The following is a 17,731-nucleotide window of genomic DNA, read 5'->3' on the forward strand; positions in this document are numbered from 1 at the left end:
AAGTTCTGAACCCAACCTGTTCTTGGTCATCGGGGAGATCAGTGCCATGGATTCCATTGAGTCTGCCTTCTCCAAACGTTTAACTCTGATTGAAGGGGAAGAGGAGGAGATTCCGATTCGCAAGCTGGGGGCGGAAGTTAACAAAGAGGTTCTCCGGAAGAGCTTGGTGGCGAAGGTCCTAACACCCAAGAGCTTCAATCGGCCTGCCTTCAAAAACACGATGCTGAAACTCTGGGACACTACGAGGAATGTTTCCGCAAAAGACCTTGGACCAAACCTGTTTCTCTTCACCTTTTCTTCCGAGGGGGATAAGCAACGGGTCATTAATCAAGCCCCTTGGACTTTTGACAAAGCTTTGGTTGTTTTGGAGGAACCTAATGGTACAGTTGCCCCGAATGCTATGGCTTTGATACATGCCGATTTCTGGGTTCAAGCACACAATGTGCCACTATTATATATGACGGAGGAAGTGGGGATGCTGATCGGGAATGGCCTGGGGACGTGTCTGGAAGTTGGGGGAGGATATGAGCACCACTTGGTAGGGCAGTTTCTTCGTATTCGGGTGCGACTCGACACCACGAAACCACTACCTCGGATTAAAAGACTAACTCTGGAAGATGGGGAAAGGGTTGGAATACAACTGCTCTACGAACGGCTTCCAATCTTCTGTTATGTTTGTGGAAGGATTGGACACAATTTCAAACAGTGTGATTGTACCACGGATTCTGACCGTGCCGACCCCGGAAAGCAATGGGGGAGTTGGCTGAAAGCGGAACCAGCATTTACAAAGTATCGCCCTGTTGAGGCCAGCGGGCAGGAGGCTGAGGACGAAAGAGAAGAACACACGGTCCAATTGATTGGCAACCAGGGATCCATTATACCAGCTTTTAAAGTGACACAACAAACACGTGTGTCTCGGGAGGAGCTTGCTGCTATTGGGGAACAAAGGAGACAGCAGGAAGAGGCTGCACGGCTGAAACGGATAGACGCTTTTAAGAAAACTGAGGGAAAGCAAATGCGACATGAGGAGGAGGACGTAAGAGGTCCGATGGTCGATGTAGACCTCATTGGGGCACCACCAGGGGGAAAACGAACGGAGAGAGAGGGGGGCTCTTCTACGTCGTTGGGCACGGAGTTGTTGTTAACTCAAATTGAGACCTCTGAGAGCTTAACCCAGAGTGTGGAAAAAGATATTTTCAACCTTGCACCCCTAATCACCTCTAAGGAACCGCAACAAGCCTTGGCGACACGGAACTCGCCCTCCCAGGTACAAGTTCAGGACCTGGGGAATCTTATGCGTGACACTTTGCATGGGGCGACTCCTCGGAAGCAACATTCTAAGGCCAAACCTGGGCCCCGACAAAGAAAAGACAAGAATGATTCCAGTCCAGCTTCTATGGATTATGAGGCGGCTAGTGTCTTGGGGGGTAAAAGGAAAGATATGCATGGGGAAAGAGACATGATGGTGGGGTCACATAAGAAGGGTCGCTCTCTCCAACCGTCTGTTGATACCGGAATTATAGCAGGCTCGCCTAGGAGCAAAGTGGTGGGACCGGGACAGCCGGCCCACCACAAGCAATGAAACTCTTAAGCTGGAATGTTCGAGGTCTCCGGCATCCTCGAACATTCGCCTCTCTCAAGCACGTCTTGAGAGTTAATATGCCGGACGTCATTTTTTTTAATGGAGACAAAAATGACGGAGTTACAAATGGAAAAGCTTCCAATTTTTTTGGGACTGAAAGGTGCTATGCGTGTGGGACGACGGGGGCTGGGTGGTGGTCTAATTATGTTGTGGCGGCATGGCTGGCATCTTAACCTCATGTCTTATTCCGTGGGTCATATTGACATGTTTATTGAACAACCATCTGGCTCCACTTTTCGTCTCACTGGCTTTTATGGGAACCCGGTGACTAATCATAGACATCATTCGTGGGAGTTGCTGAGACGACTGCATGGGATGAGGACGGGTCCTTGGATGGTTTTTGGGGATTTTAATGAAATTGTGACTGACTCAGAAAAAATTGGTGGCTTGGTGAGACCCCCAGGGCAAATGGGGGCCTTCCGGGATGTGCTCCTAGAGTGTGGTTTATCAGAGGTCAGTGTTGCTGGCGATTTATTCACTTGGGAGCGATATCAGAATGGGGAACTTTGTCTTCGGGAACGCCTTGATCGCTGTGTGGTTAACTCCAGTTTCCGGAATTATTTTGAGTATATTATGGAGCATCATCTTCAGATTCCTGGTTCCGATCATCTACCTATTCTTGTTGAGGTGCAATCACAGTGCACTTCGACTAGGGGGCTTCCTCCCCGACGCTTCCATTTTGAGCAGCGGTGGTGTTTAGAGGAGGGCTGTGAAGAGGTCATCCGTGATGCCTGGAATTTCTCTCTCCCACGCAGCAGCTCGGTGCCACAAGGCCTGCATCACTGTGCGTTACAACTTAAAAAATGGAGCTCGAGGCTCTATGGGGGGCGACGGATACAAATTAAAAGGCTACAACTTGAGCTTGAACAACTAAAGAAATTCCCTCAACCCAACGAAGATCCTTCTCGCAAAAAGGAGATCACACGAGAACTTGAATCTCTAATTGAAACCGATGAAATTTATTGGAAGCAACGGTCGCGAATTAAATGGCTACAGGAGGGGGATAGGAATTCACGGTTTTTCCATGAATCAGCAAAAGAGCGGGGGCAGCGAAATTATATTGCAGGTTTGTATAATAATCAACAGGTGTGGGTCACCGACAATGCTCAGCTGGGGGCTCTTTTCTGTGATTTCTTTACTAATTTATTCACCAGTACCGGTGGGGTGGATATGGACAGAATTCTTTCTTTAGTGGAGCCCAAAGTGACGACTGAACAAAATAACAATCTTATCCGGGCGTTCACTCGTGTGGAAATTGAAGCTGCATTGAAGCAAATGTACCCCACCAAAGCCCCGGGTTTTGACGGGATGCCTGCGATTTTTTATCAAAAATACTGGTCAATTGTAGGTGATGAGGTTGCGGACTTCTGTCTCAAAATTCTAAATGGGCACGAGAGTGTCCGCAGTGTCAACCACACTCTCTTGGCCCTTATCCCGAAGGTGGCTCTTCCTCAAAATGTGGGTGATTTTCGGCCTATCAGCCTATGCACCGTTCTTTATAAGTTGGTCGCCAAGACTCTTGCCAATAGACTAAAGCAAATCCTCCCCCAACTCATTTCGGAAAACCAAAGTGCTTTTGTCCCGGGGCGCCTGATTCTGGATAATGTTCTTGTGGCTTTTGAGACGACCCATGCAATTAAGACCTTGCCTGCGGATGGCACCCCGAAAATGGCCCTAAAGCTGGATATGGCTAAGGCGTATGATCGTGTGGAATGGGAATTCTTACGGGCGCTAATGGAAAAACTGGGTTTTCATGAAAAATGGATCTCTCTGATTATGGATTGCTTGACAACGGTGAGTTTCTCAGTCCTTTGGCGGGGTGCCCCGCTGGGGAATATTTTACCTCAAAGGGGGCTACGGCAGGGATGCCCTCTATCCCCATATCTCTTCCTCTTGTGCGCTGAAGGCTTTACCACCCTGCTTAATAATGCAGACCGCCAGGGAGTGATAAAAGGAGTGAAAGTTGCCCCCAATGCCCCAGAACTGACACATTTATTCTATGCAGATGATAGCTTACTCTTTTCTTGAGGCCACACCAGGAAGTGCCTGGGCGATAAAATCCATGCTCAATATCTATGCCGAAGTGTCTGGCCAATTGGTGAATTTCTCTAAATCAGCGGTGTGTTTCAGCAAAAATACTGACCATTTAATTTCCACTATTATCTCTCAGGTTCTGGGGGTGCCGAAAGTGGAATGTCATGAAAAATATCTTGGCCTCCCCAGTGTGGCGGGGCGAGAGCGAAAGATCATTTTCCAATCAGTAAAGGAGCGTATCTGGAGGAAATTAAGTGGCTGGAAAGAAAAGTTTCTCTCTAAGGCGGGGAAGGAAGTTTTACTGAAGGCAGTGGTTCAGGCTATTCCTACCTATTATATGAGTGTTTTTCGCATGCCCAAGGGTGTCTGTAAGGAGATTCGTGCGATGTTCTTTCGGTTTTGGTGGAGTAGTGGTGTAAAGGGGAATGGTATACATTGGCTACGATGGGAGAAATTGTGCACCTCCAAATTGGATGGGGGTTTGGGCTTCCGAAACTTTGAGTATTTTAATAAAGCCCTCATTGCCAAGCAGGGCTGGCGTCTCGTGCACTCCCCTGATTCTCTGGCCAGCCGGGTTTTGAGAAGCAGATATTTCCCTCACGGCTCTTTTATGAATGCCACCATTGGCCAGCGACCCTCACTTATTTGGAGGTCTCTCATTTGGGCCCGTGGTCTGTTAAAGGATGGCATCAGGTGGCGTGTTGGTAATGGGTGCAACATCAAGGTATATCATGACAAATGGCTTCCAACACCTGTCACTCTTTCGGTGCAATCTCCACGGCCCCTTCCCACTGACTGTTTGGTCAACGACCTCATCACTCCGTCAGGTGTCTGGAACAATGAGATGCTTTACAACTATTTTTCGATGGAGGAAGCCGACATAATTGCTAGTATTCCCCTTGGCAGTTTGCATCACCCTGACCGACAAATCTGGCATTATACTAAAAATGGGCTTTGCAGCGTTAAGAGTGGGTACTGGCTTGCCATGAATTCGGCGACCATTTCGACCCTCCCCAGCTGCTCCTCTCATCGGCCCAATCAGCAACTCTGGCGCACTTTATGGAATTTGAGAATCCCGGGCAAGATCAAACTCTTCCTCTGGCGCTGCTGCCAAGAAATCCTTCCATGTAATGTCAATCTCTTCAATCGCAAGATCATCCCTCGGCCTGTCTGTCCTCGGTGTTGGAAAAAACCAGAGACGGTCCTTCATGCTGTTTGGGGATGCAGTGCTGCAAAAAATGTTTGGCACTGCTCTGTTCTTGGTGAGCTAGTGCGCTGGTACAGGGAGGGAACCTTCACTGATTTTTTCCACTCAATTCTACTTGTTCTCTCCAAAGCCGAGCAGGAGGAATTTGCGTTTATCTGTTGGGGCGTTTGGAATATGAGGAATGATTTTGTGCATACTGGCGTGGTTGGAGATGGATTGCATCAGTATACCCGCATGATTACTTTTGCTACTGAATACAAAGAGGCTTGGCTTCGCCTCCAACCGAGCCCCATGATGAACAGACCTGTGGAAAAAGGGCAGAAGCCTGCGGAGGGTGTTTTTAAGATCAATGTGGATGCAGGTGTTTCTACACGAACTCGGGCGTGTGGTCTGGGGGTGGTGGTTCGGGACAGCTGTGGGGAGGCCCTTCTCGCTGCTTCCAAGCATATCCCTGGCACCCATTCGCCACGCGAAGCTGAACTCATGGCGGCTATCATGGGGCTGCAACTTGCTTCAGATCTTGGTCTTCACCATATTGTTTTGGAAATGGATGCACTGGATGCAGTGAACTGCATCAATGAACCTTCTAGCTGCCTGGCAACTGATGGGGTCCTTGTTGAGGATGTCAAACTCCTTTTAATGGGCTTCGCATCGACAACCTGTTGCCACTGCCGACGAACCAGCAACAATGCAGCACATCACCTTGCCAAGTATGCTGTCTCTCATGTTGGCTCTCTTATTAGTCTTAATAACTGGCCAAATTGGCTTGCTGTAATTCTGCATAATGATGCAACTTGAATAAAATTTACAGCCTTCTTCTCTCAAAAAAAAAAAAAAACACACACCCAACGAATATACACCTAACAAACACTCACCCATTGACCAAAAAAAAAATCAAACACACACCCAACACCAACCAACGACACCATCACCGTCACCACCACCTCCAATAGGTGCAAATGAGTGTTTTGGGCAGTGAGTGCTTCTCATTGCATTGAGCTGATGTTAGAGAAGAATATTGGGATGATTGGCTCCAATAGAGAAATATTAGACAAAGCCAAGACTATTACAAAGTTCATTCATGGACATGGAACAGTTTGGGAGCTTTTGAAGAAACATACTGTTGGTAGTGACCTAATTAAGCCCTCCAAGATAAGGTCAGCAATGCCCTTTATGACTTTAGAGAATATTGTATCAGAGAAGCAGAAATTAAAAGACATGTTTTCCTCATCCCAGTGGAAACAGTCAATCTGGGCTTCAAGGGCGGAGGGCAATTAAGAGGGTAATGGATATGGTGGAGGATCAGTCTTTCTGGACTGGAGCTCAGACGGTCTTGAAAGCATCTATGCCGCTGGTCCGTGTTCTAAATTTGATCTTTGAGGCTGATAAGCCACTTGTGGGGTACATATATGAAACCATGGATCAAGTGAAGGAGACCATTAAAGAAGAACTGAAAAGTAAAAAAATCCCAGTACATGCCTATCTGGAAAGCTATTGATGAGATTTAGGACAATCATCTCCATATCCCTTCGATCTCCATGGGGCTAGTTGGTTATTTAATTTTTTATTTAAATATTTATCTTAAATAGTCAATTTATATTAGGATAAATTATAAAATAATAAATCATTAAACTGTTTGAGCTAATAATTAAAAAGTTGGGTTTGAAAAGGGGCACCCTATTTGAATTTGGGAAATGTTATAAAAAAAAATGATATGTTGCCCAAATATATTTTGGTAGTCTTAAAGTTCAGCCCACTCTATTTTAAATTCTTGGATTCATTCTTGACGATATTGAAGTAGGGCTTACAAAATTGACGATTCGGATTTTGAGATTATATTGTGCAGTGAGCCCAACAGGATGATTAGCTTTATATTAGCTTACTAACCATTTAGTTTTAAAGAATTTTTGTATATATATAGTATGTTAGAATTGACAATATGAGATGTAGATCCGTGGTGACAGTTCCCACATCCCGATCATGACTATCTGTCGTTTTACCACATTAGTCATGCACGTTGCTAATTAAATTAAAAGTCATTATTGACGGATTGATATTTTGAATAATTGGTCATGACTATCTGTCGTTTTATCACATTAGTCATGCACGTTGCTAATTAAATTAAAAGTCATTATTGAAGGATTGACACTTTGAATAATCGGGAGACATCAGGCATAATTTTTCCATATATAAATATGCAGCACCAGTTGACTAAGAGGTTTGACAATTATTAACACCAGATGACTAAGAATAGGCACAGACCTTAATTATCTCTAAAATTTTAGAGAACAACTCAGAGCCCTTGGATATTCAGCAACAACTCTTATCTCTTTTGCAGCTCTTTGGCCTCTATATATAAGGTCTTGTTGTTTGTAAGGACCAAGGAGTTCTATACCATACGTACTGTTTAATTTGGTCTAAGGTATACTCGTACTAATTGTTTATTTGCTTTTGATCTCGATCAGATGTGGTCCATAATCAAAAAGAGTTTCCTACTCTTTTATATGCATGTGATCTCTTGTTAATTTATATCTCTACAGATTTAATTCATTTTCGATCTTCTTAAATGGTAGGAAGTACACATTGTGGTCTGCCACAAGAAGAATTTTATTTTGTTTGGTACTCTGGTGCTTGTCCATAGCTTTTCCAAACAAGAGTCTCAGTCCTTCCTGATATCTTATTTCTTACCCTTGGACATGAAAGTGTTTTTCAATTTTTCAGGGAAAAATTGTTTATCCAGCTCTGTGGCTTCAAAAACATGGAGAAATCAACAATTGCTACTATGCTACTGTTCTTGCACCTTTTTGTCTTCAATCCTCAATCAAAGGTTCACTCGTTCGCCACTTCATCTGATCATGGTAAATTACTTTTTGCATAACTAAGAGTAGTGCTAAACATCCCATATTTTTATACCACAATTTCTATGTGGCAACTTATATAACATTCATATATTGGACACTAAAAAATAAAATCAAAAATTCAAAAAAATAAAAAAAAAATTTGTCTAGTAAAATAATGACACGTAAAATGGTATAAAAATATAGTATAAAAATATAGTAAGTATATGATTATTCCATAATTAATGCACCTTAAATTTAGTAGTTCCACCAAATAATGACATGAAAAGTATTAATTTATAGGACTTTTTAGTTTTATTTTTTATAATTATACAACATTTGAGTTACACGACAAAGTGGCAACTCTCCCTCAACAATACCATAATACGTTTCTCTAAAAAAAAAAAATTAAAAAAAAAAAAAACCATAATACTACAGTACAAGAACAGAAAGGGTCATTGAGTTTCTCAGCAACCAAATTAACATAGTACACAAACAAGATCAATCAAATCACCAAAAGAAACCATCTTTACCTTAAATTTCTCATTGCTTACTCGGCTCTTTGAAACTGCAGCTTTAAATTCCCAACCACTTTGAAACTGCAGCAGAATCCTCACCATCGCCCTCCTTTTCCCCAAACAACGATAACAACAAAGCTCCCCGTGGCTTCACCCACTAAGTCTTTCCAGCCTTGACGGGCTCAGTTTCGACCCACACTGACTCCGACTGGGTTGGCTCAGAATTCAGAAAGAGAGTGAGAGAGAGAGAGAGAGAGAGAGAGAGAGAGAGAGATGGGACGGAGATGGGGTGGGGTGGGGTGGAGGGTTGCCGGCAGGGGTCGCCTTCCGGTGGTCGGAGATGGGGAGGGAGGTGAAGGCAGGAGGAGGGTCGGGGGTGGTAGGTGGGGAAGTTTCTAGATCCATTTTGTTTTTTTTTTCGTTTTGTCTGTTTTCTTTGTTTGATTCCTTCTGTTTATTCTTTTTGTTTTATTTGTTTAATTTTATAATTTTTTTTTTAGGACAGGAGAGGGGGATGAGGAGGGTTTAAATTCGGGTGTGTAGGATTGTAGGAATGAGCTATTGTCCTCGGCCAATTAGGCCATCTATGTCAACCCCATTTCACTATAACTTTTTGTTTAATTCATTTTTTTAATTATTTTTTAAGTAAATAGACAATAGTGTCCTTAAAAATTGGTTATATGCGTGCATGTGACCAATTTTTAACAAAAAATGTAACATCATTAGTAAAAAGTTCTTACTTGACACAAAATGAAAGTCGTAATCCTTAATTAACACGACATTAAATTTATATCCTAAATAAGAACATGGGGTAAAATTAAAATCTTTTATCTAAAATTTTCCCTTCATTTCTAACAATTATGCAAGCAGCAATACTTGTATATTTGGTGTGGAACATATATAAAATTTCATATTCCTCTTATATTTTATGGTATTTTGGAATAATTGTTTGATGTGAGTAGGAAAGTTTGTTTAGTGTTCAGCATCATTGACAGTTTCAGATTTTTCCAATATTAATCATGCCAAAATATTGGACAAAATTCATAAATAATTGAATTCATATTTAATTAAATGTATATTATTTAGAATAATAGAATAGTTAAAGAACTAATAAATTGTGAATAGGCAACCTGTTGTCAGCATGACTGTATAAATTTAAAAGAGACTTAGAGTTTAGTCCATTTTATTAGTCTTTTTTAAACTCAGACTGGTAGTGATTTAGAGTTTTTAATTAAATCCTTTTATTTTTCTTCTTTGACAGCTTTATGTTAGGTTTTAACTTCAAGATTTGGGCTCGAAGTTAAAACATAACATGCAGCCTCTACAAAGCCCACTCTACACCCAAGGAGGGGAATTATCCTTGAAATTGGGAAAAGACTTTATTATGAATTAAAATGATTTTCTTAAAAATTAAAAGGACTTTATTATGAATTAAAATGATTTTCTTATAAATTATTATGAATTAAAATGATTTCTTATAAATTTTAAAACACTCTCGGTCTCCATCTAAAAACTGTTTTTCTAAAAGATCTAAGTCTAATTATCTCTAAATTGAATATGGTACTCACACATGTCACTATTTAAGTTTTTGTGGGTTAGGCAGCAACTATAATAGGCTTTAGTTGTAAGGAAGAGAATCACAGTACGTACGCTAGGATGAAATAAATTGCAATAGAAAAATCAACTATTACTGCAAAAATAGTATTAAGCTACCAAATGAAAAATGATTGTCCATCAAAATCTAAGGAGAATTGGCTAAAATTTGTTATGTATAAAAAATGCATCCAAATACATCCAAATCCTTAACTAAATCTATGAATTTTTTAAGACACCTGAATTTCATTGGAATTCATTAAAATTTGAGTTGAAGATACCTAGATTTCATTGAACTTTTAAAATCCAAATAAAATCCAAGTTGGGGACACCCCCCTAAATATACATCTAGTAATAAATATATCAGTAAATGATAAATAAGTTCATTCTACACTCTTTAATGTTAAATCAATCCAGTGATAAATAAAAAATGTTAAATCAACCCCCACTTGTTTTGGAATGTTAAAAAGGTCACAAAATGACAATTAAGCCCATGATTTAAAAAGGAGATGTTGGAATTGACAAAATAAGGAGAAGCTGAATAAACATGAGGCATTGTACTGAGCCGATAATTACTATTCGACAGTAACTCTGCAGTAACATGTCATTAATGTTACTGTTAAAATTAGGGGGAATGTGACCTCACAAACTTGAATTTTTGAGTTTTATGATGGCTGGTTTATAAATTCTTACATTTTATGTAAGAAAATACATAAGGTATATCTGTAAACATCAATTTTTTATGCATCATTTTATAGTCACTGTTGCAAACGACGTGCGTTTGGGTTCCTTGCCAAGCGCATAGACCAGCCTATAACTGTTTTTTGGAGGTGGGCCGGCCTATTAGAACTTTTTTTTTTTTTTTTTTCGGGAATTAGAAAATATAGTTGTAGCTAAAACTTTTAGTCGCAGATGTTGCAGATGTTGTTAAACTAGCATATTTAGCCACGACAGTTGTCATTAGAACTTTTAATTACAGGGTTTTTAGTTACAACACAATCATGACACTTAGTGATTTTACATTTAGCTATAAAATTTTATTCTTACTTACAAATTTTGTTGTGACTAACCTTTTTTTTTTTTTTTTTTTTTGTAGTGGTTGCACAGTTCTTAATGTATATATACTTAAAGTTTCCTTCCTCTCTTCATATTTTTTCAGATTTTAGCTACATGAAATTTGTTTATAATGCCACTGATCTACCGTCAGAAGAAGAATATGATTACATTGTAGTTGGTGGGGGAACAGCAGGCTGCCCATTGGCGGCAACTTTATCAAAAAAATACTCAGTGCTTGTTCTGGAGAGGGGCAGTGTTCCTACTGCATATCCAAATGTGTTACGTGAAGAAGGGTTTCTGACTAGTCTCCTGCAAGAAGATGATGGTAAAATACCAGTTGAAAGGTTCACGTCAAAAGACGGAGTTTCTAATGTAAGAGGCAGGGTCCTAGGTGGGTCAAGCATGATCAACGTTGGATTCTACTCCAAAGCTGATAGAGAATTCTATGAGAAATCAGGAATTGAATGGGACATGGATATGGTTGATAAGGCGTATAAGTGGGTTGAAAATACTGTTGCCTTCCGCCCAAATTTGGCACCTTGGCAATCTATAATGAAAGAAGCATTGTTAGAGGCCGGCGTTGGTCCCGACAATGGTTTTAATTTGAATCACATTCCCGGAACTAAAATTGGTGGTTCAATATTTGACACACATGGAAGGAGACATGGAGCTGTGGAACTACTGAACAGAGGAAACGCAAACAACTTGCGAGTTGGAGTTCATGCCATTGTAGAGAGGATCATTTTCGCCTCAAATGAATCAAGTATGTTCATTTGTGATTAACAATTACATTTGACCTTGCATACTTTAGTGTCAGTTTCAATTTGGTATGACAATTAATGTGACACGACTCAAACATGTTTAGTTCCAATAGTATGTTATTAATTATAAGCTATTCGCAAATGCAGGCTTGTCTGCAAAAGGGATCATATACAGTGATTCTAACGGAAGGTCTCATCGGGCATTTGTACGTGGTAAGGGAGAGGTTATTCTAAGTGCTGGGGCAATTGGGAGCCCTCAACTTCTGCTTCTTAGTGGTGTTGGCCCAGAGTCCTACCTATCATCTCTCAAAATACCAGTTGTTCACCCACAGCCTTACATTGGAAAGTTTATGTATGACAATCCTCGTAATTCCATTAGCATTTTGTCCCCAATTCCGGTGGAGCCATCAACTCAACAGATTGCTGGAATTACAAGAGATTTCTACATAGTGCCCATCTCATATAACATGTCATTTTCTGCTCCACTATTTACTCTTTTTCCCGATCCATACAATCCGCTAAAAATAAATTTTAGTGTGGTAGTGATTTCTTCCAAAGTACCTGGACCCTTATCGCATGGTGCTCTTCGGCTGCAGTCGTCTTTTGACGTGAGAGTCAGTCCAAATGTCAGCTTCAACTACTTTACACACCCAGTGGACCTTGCTCGTTGTGTTAGTGGCATGAAGAAGATTGGTGATTTACTAAACACAAGCTCATTGAAACCATTTCAGGCTAATGCTTTTACGGGCACGAAAGGTTTCAACTTTTTGGGGCCATCTTTACCGGTGAACCAAACAGATGATGAATCCTTGGAAACATTTTGTCGAAGTACAGTATCCACAATTTGGCACTACCATGGAGGATGCGTGGTGGGAAAGGTAGTTGATGGTGATTTTCAAGTTATGGGGATCAAATCATTGCGTGTTGTTGATGGATCCACATTCAATTACTCACCAGGGACCAACCCTCAGGCCACCCTTATGATGTTAGGCAGGTATGTCTATTAAATTGAAATCACAAGAAACTCTTGGTAATTGTTTGGTTTTACTGGCTTGTTTACAATGAGATCTGTGACATATTGTTGTTTATTTTCTCCCTCTAATTTTGTGTTCTTTGGGCAGGTATATTGGCCTTAAGATGCTAAAAGAAAGATCAATTTCCCAAGGACGTTCATAATTAATTCAACATTTTAACTGTAAATGTTGGATGTCTTTAATTAGAATAAGACGAATTCATCAATTTGGTATGTTTATCCAATTTGGTATTGTTCTGTTGTGGAAATAATCATTTCAATTGTGTTGTACGTGATAATATATAATCAACTTTGAAATAATGTAGCTAAATTTGTTTTAAAACTGTATGTGTTTTAAAAAGTACCGAGTATAAAAAGCAATATATGTCTAAGTGTTTGTTAAATTTTAGTATTGAAATATTGTGACTTCTTATAATGACTAAAATAAACATGATGATGTCGAAGGTGCTTTTACAATTTTACTCATTTGTGTTCAATGTACTTCAATTTTCATTTAAGCTTTTTTCTTTTTTGTAACTTTCGCTTGGCCGAAAAGATAAGAGGTTTTCACAAATCGGCTTTAATTACTTAAAAAGCTCCCATGGCTATGTTTTGGGGAATTCAATGAATTCCTGTGGCCGCATGAAAAGGAGGGTGGGAGAATTGGGAGCCTAATAAGTGACGCTTTGTTCCTGGATACATGGATGCAACTGAACTACTGGATATCGGCTTTAAGGGGGAAAAATTTACCTGGAAAAATAATTGGGAAAATTGGGGTTTCAGGAGAGTGGTCAACCAAAGTGGCTGGAACAATGGTCGGATATATAATAGTCTTCACTTCCGCATGTTGGGATCAGACCACTGTCCTTTGGTCATTGATACTGACCCTCCTCTTGTGCGAGGCCCAAAGCCTTTTGATTTGAACCATATTGGGCTGATACGTACTTAGTATAAGAGCTTTATACTAAAGAAGCACCTAAAGCGTTTTCAAGTACATTTACATGAAAGACTTCCACGTATTGTCCAATAAGCTCCCAAAAAACTTAGTTACACATCCCATTTGGTAAAACAGGGGATATATGCTTTTTATGAAAAATCACAGCCAATTCAATGATATGGTTGTGGATGGAAGCAGGGGCTGGCGTAGCCAGGGGTGGCTAACCCGTGCTATATAGCCCACCCAATTTCAGCAGATTGTGGTGTATTTTAGGTAAAATTTGGAATAAATTTCTGCTATATAGCCCACTCAATCCAGAAGAAAAAATCATTTTCCATCATTCCAGCCCACCTTAAATTTTTGGGCTGGCTCCACCACTGGATGGAAAAGGCCTTTCTCTTTGAGATTGGAGCTTATAGGACAATAATATGAGGTGTTGTCATGTTGTAACAATGTAGATCAAGAAGTGTGTTGAGGAGTCTGTAAACAATTATCACTCAGATTAGTAATTAGGAGGATGTAAATTTTAGGAGGAAGGAAACCTAGCATGCAAACCAAGCTATATAAGGTAGCTAATAATATTGTGCATTAATTTGTAGGCATGTTTTGTATAATCAAGATTACTTTCTCTTAATAAAACTCTCTTCCTGTCTTTTTGTTTTGGTTTGGAGTCTTGGTAAAAGGTTCCAAGATTACAAGATTACAAGAATGAACAAATTAAGGGTTTAATTTTGTAGAAGCATGTAGGAATCGGGAAAAAAAAAATATATATATATAATTAATTGATTTTTTTTTGCAATTGTTGGATCAAATTTTTCTTAAAACTTCTTATAATATACGATTTAACAGTTCATTTAGGTTAAGGTGAAGATTGAAGGTCATCAAGAAAAAAAAAATGATGGTTGAAGCAGGCTTATATGATAATTGTGTTGCACAATCTCTATGAACATGGAAATTATGACAAGGACAAATGAGTAAAAACACTTTCCATCATGTCCAGTTTATTCATTACAAACAGCCACAACGTATACTTCAACATTAAAAAACACTTGTTTTTGATACTCTAAACACTTCTATAAATACAGTTTTATCACACAATCAGCTACCTTAAAGCTGCTTATTTTCATAACACAATTGAAAGTTATTATTCCCTCAAATACAGCACAGGAAATACTAAACTTACTGGAATAAACATACTATAAACCAAGAGACGAAATAGTCGGATTTTACAGAAATCCAACATTTACAGTTAAATTTTCAATTAGAACATCCCTCGCAAGTTGATCTTTCTTGCAGAATCTTGAGGCCAATATACCTGCCCAAGAAGACAAAATAAGAGAAGAAAACAGCAATTAATACGTCACAAAGTTCATTATGAACAAGCCGGCCATTAAACCAATCAATTATCATGAATTTCTTGTGATTGCAATTTAAGTCTATATATATAACATACCTGCCTAACATCATAAGGGTGGCCTGAGGATTGGTCCCTGGTGAAAAATTGAATGTGGATCCATCCACAACACGTAAGGCTTTGATTCCTATGACCCGCAAACCACCATCAACCACTTTCCCCACAACGCATCCTCCATGGTAATGCCAAATTGTGGATACAGTACTTCGACAAAATGCTTCAAAGGATGCATCGTCTGTTTGGTTTACTGGTAATGATGGCCCCAAAAAGTTGAAACCTTTTGTTCCCGAAAAAGCATAAGCCTTAAATGGTTTCAATGAGCTTGTGTTCAATAAATCACCAATCTTCTTCACGCCACTAACACAGCGAGCAAGGTCCAATGGATGTGTAAAGTAGTTGAAGTTGACATTTGGACCGACTCTCACGTCAAAAGATGATTGCAGCCAAAGAGAACCATGGGACAAGGGTCCTGGTAATTTCGAAGAAATGTGTGCCACGCTTAAGTTTAATTTTATGGGAATTGATGGGTTAGGAAAAAGACTAAGGAGTGGAGTAGAAAATGACATGTTAGAATATGATTCAAATTAAGTCCATTGTCCGGACCAACGCGAGCCTCTAACAATGCTTCTTTCATAATAGATTGCCAAGGTGCCAAATTTGGGCGGAAGACAAGAGAATTTTCAACCCACTTATATGCCTTATCAACCATATCCATGTCCCATTCAATTCCTGATTTCTCATAGAATTCTCTATCAGCTTTGGAGTAGAAACCAGCATTGATCATGCTTGTCCCACCTAGGACCCTTCCTCTTGCATTAGAAACTCCGTCTTTTGACGTGAACCTTTCAACCGGTGTTTCACCATCATCTTCTTGCATGAGACTAGTCAGAAACCCTTCTTCACTCAACACATTTGGATATGCAGTAGGAACACTGCCCCTTTCCAAAACGAGCACCTTATAGTTTTTCGATAAAGTTGCCGCCAAAGGGCAGCCTGCTGTTCCCCCACCAACTACAATGTAGTCATATTCTTCTTCTGACGGGAGAACAGTGGCATTATACACAAATTTCATGTAGCTAAAATCTGAAAAATATGAAGGGATGAAGAAAATTTAAGTATACATGAAGAATGTACTGTGCATTAAAAAAAAAAAAAAGTTAATTAGCTGAGTTAGTCACAACAAAATTTGTAAGTAAGATCATAAAATTTTGGGATTAATGTCATTTTGCTCCCCAGACTATTACACATGTATCAGTTTGCTCCCCAGATTTCTAATTTGAAAAATTAAAGACCCTGACTTTTTCAATTTTGCCAATTAAGGTTATTCCGTCAATTTATACATTTTTCATCTAAAATGTCGAGATGATCAAGCAAAATTTAGCAAGAAATAAAAGAGAAAAAATGATAAGATCTAATTGGAAGTGACCATTTTGCCCTCAAAGATTTGGATAAAAAATGTGTAAATTGACAAAATAACCTCAATTGGCAAAATTGAAAAAGTCAGAGTCCTTAATTTTCCAAATTAGAAGTCTGGGGAGCAAACTGATACAAGTGTAATAGTCTGGGGAGCAAAATGGTATTAATCTCTAAAATTTTATAGCTAAATGTGTCATGACTGTGTTGTAACTAAAAACCCTGTAATTAATAGTTTTAGGAACAACATCTGAAAAATAATTTTAGCCTTTTAGCTACAACTAAGGTTTTAGTAAAGAAAATATAATTAAGACTTTTTTTTTAGGCCCCAAAATAAAAAAATGGTCAGATATATAGGCCGGTCCACCCCCACAAAACCAGTTATAGGCTGATCTACCTGTAGATTCTATAACTTTGATTCTATAACTTTATTCTCTTTCTTTTTTTTCTACTATTTGTTGCTGGAAGTTTTACCTATTGTAGATTTTTGCCCTAATACAGCAGCAAGACAGCAGCCTTATGGTTGACATGTCTCTCTTTTTTTGAAGGAGCTCTCTGATCCATTATTGATCTGAGTTTCAAACTTTTTGTGGAATGACTCATTTTGATAAAAATATTATGTATGTCCATTATACGGACACATGCTTTAACCAATCCACATATTATAATGAGTGAACAACGAGTTTATAATTGTAGGATATTGTATTAATAAAATAAACTCATATTATAATATGTAAATTGTGATTACACTATGTGTCCGTGTTACGGTATATAAAATAATAATCCATTTTCTTTTCTAATATTGTAAGATGCTTGCTTTGTTTATATATACCTTCAATGCTAAAATATAAAGTTTAATTCTTACTCTATTTTGAAATTCCCTTTTTGATTTTTTAATTTATTTTTCATGTCATTATACCAATTAAGAATGGGTGGCTTTAAGATACATAAACTAAATACTTTACCATGTTCAGTTGGAGTGGCAAACGAGTGAACCTTTGATTGAGGATTAAAGACAAAGAGGTGCAAGAAAAGTAGTATAGCGACACTTGTGGATTCCTTCATGTTTTTGAGATCTGATAGTCGTTTTTCCCTGCAAAATTCAAAACAATAAATGTTAAAAGCCCCCTACCAGACTTCGTAATGAAAAAATCCCACGTTTTGAAAAAATTTAAACCAGTCCGGTTTTGAGTTAAGTGTTCAAACTTCTTGGAAAGTTGGAATTTTTAACGTGATTTTTTGGGAAATCAATTCCTTTGCATTTTTCAGGGGGAAGAAAATGTGAAATTTCTTTTCCTGTGTTTAGT

The 17,731-nt window shown here is 39.1% G+C and overlaps 2 protein-coding genes and 1 pseudogene across 2 annotated transcripts; 2 read left to right on the top strand and 1 right to left on the bottom strand.

Moving 5' to 3' along the window:
• Positions 1-1,693: 1,693 nt before the first annotated feature.
• Positions 1,694-5,681, top strand: LOC147293465 (uncharacterized). Its single transcript, XM_086231076.1, has 2 exons — positions 1,694-3,436; positions 3,813-5,681. Exons 1-2 carry the CDS (start codon positions 1,694-1,696, stop codon positions 5,679-5,681), a joined length of 3,612 nt encoding a protein of 1,203 aa, XP_086087202.1.
• A 1,494-nt stretch (positions 5,682-7,175) lies between these two features.
• On the top strand, positions 7,176-13,142 carry LOC147293466 ((R)-mandelonitrile lyase 1-like). Its single transcript, XM_086230631.1, has 5 exons — positions 7,176-7,305; positions 7,605-7,741; positions 10,991-11,650; positions 11,796-12,642; positions 12,770-13,142. The coding sequence occupies exons 2-5, from the start codon at positions 7,642-7,644 to the stop codon at positions 12,822-12,824; spliced, it is 1,662 nt and encodes a 553-aa protein (XP_086086757.1). The 5' UTR covers positions 7,176-7,305; positions 7,605-7,641; the 3' UTR covers positions 12,825-13,142.
• Positions 13,143-14,800: 1,658 nt separating this feature from the next.
• LOC147293467 ((R)-mandelonitrile lyase 1 pseudogene) lies at positions 14,801-17,510 on the bottom strand (annotated as a pseudogene).
• Between the last annotated feature and the right edge of the window lie 221 nt (positions 17,511-17,731).

This window comes from Dryas octopetala, chromosome 2 (assembly GCF_963921425.1).
Source record: "Dryas octopetala chromosome 2, drDryOcto1.1, whole genome shotgun sequence".
Classification (NCBI taxonomy): Eukaryota; Viridiplantae; Streptophyta; class Magnoliopsida; order Rosales; family Rosaceae; genus Dryas; species Dryas octopetala.

What these genes read in the sequence shown, in the direction of transcription:
- LOC147293465 (XM_086231076.1), top strand. Translation starts at nt 1,694, where the DNA reads ATGACGGAGTTACAAATGGAAAAGCTTCCAATTTTTTTGGGACTGAAA. An exon ending in TTATGGATTGCTTGACAACG is followed by an intron (nt 3,437 to 3,812) that starts GTGAGTTTCTCA and finishes ATTATCTCTCAG; the next exon opens with GTTCTGGGGGTGCCGAAAGT.
- LOC147293466 (XM_086230631.1), top strand. Translation starts at nt 7,642, where the DNA reads ATGGAGAAATCAACAATTGCTACTATGCTACTGTTCTTGCACCTTTTT. An exon ending in CGCCACTTCATCTGATCATG is followed by an intron (nt 7,742 to 10,990) that starts GTAAATTACTTT and finishes ATATTTTTTCAG; the next exon opens with ATTTTAGCTACATGAAATTT. An exon ending in ACCCTTATGATGTTAGGCAG is followed by an intron (nt 12,643 to 12,769) that starts GTATGTCTATTA and finishes TTCTTTGGGCAG; the next exon opens with GTATATTGGCCTTAAGATGC.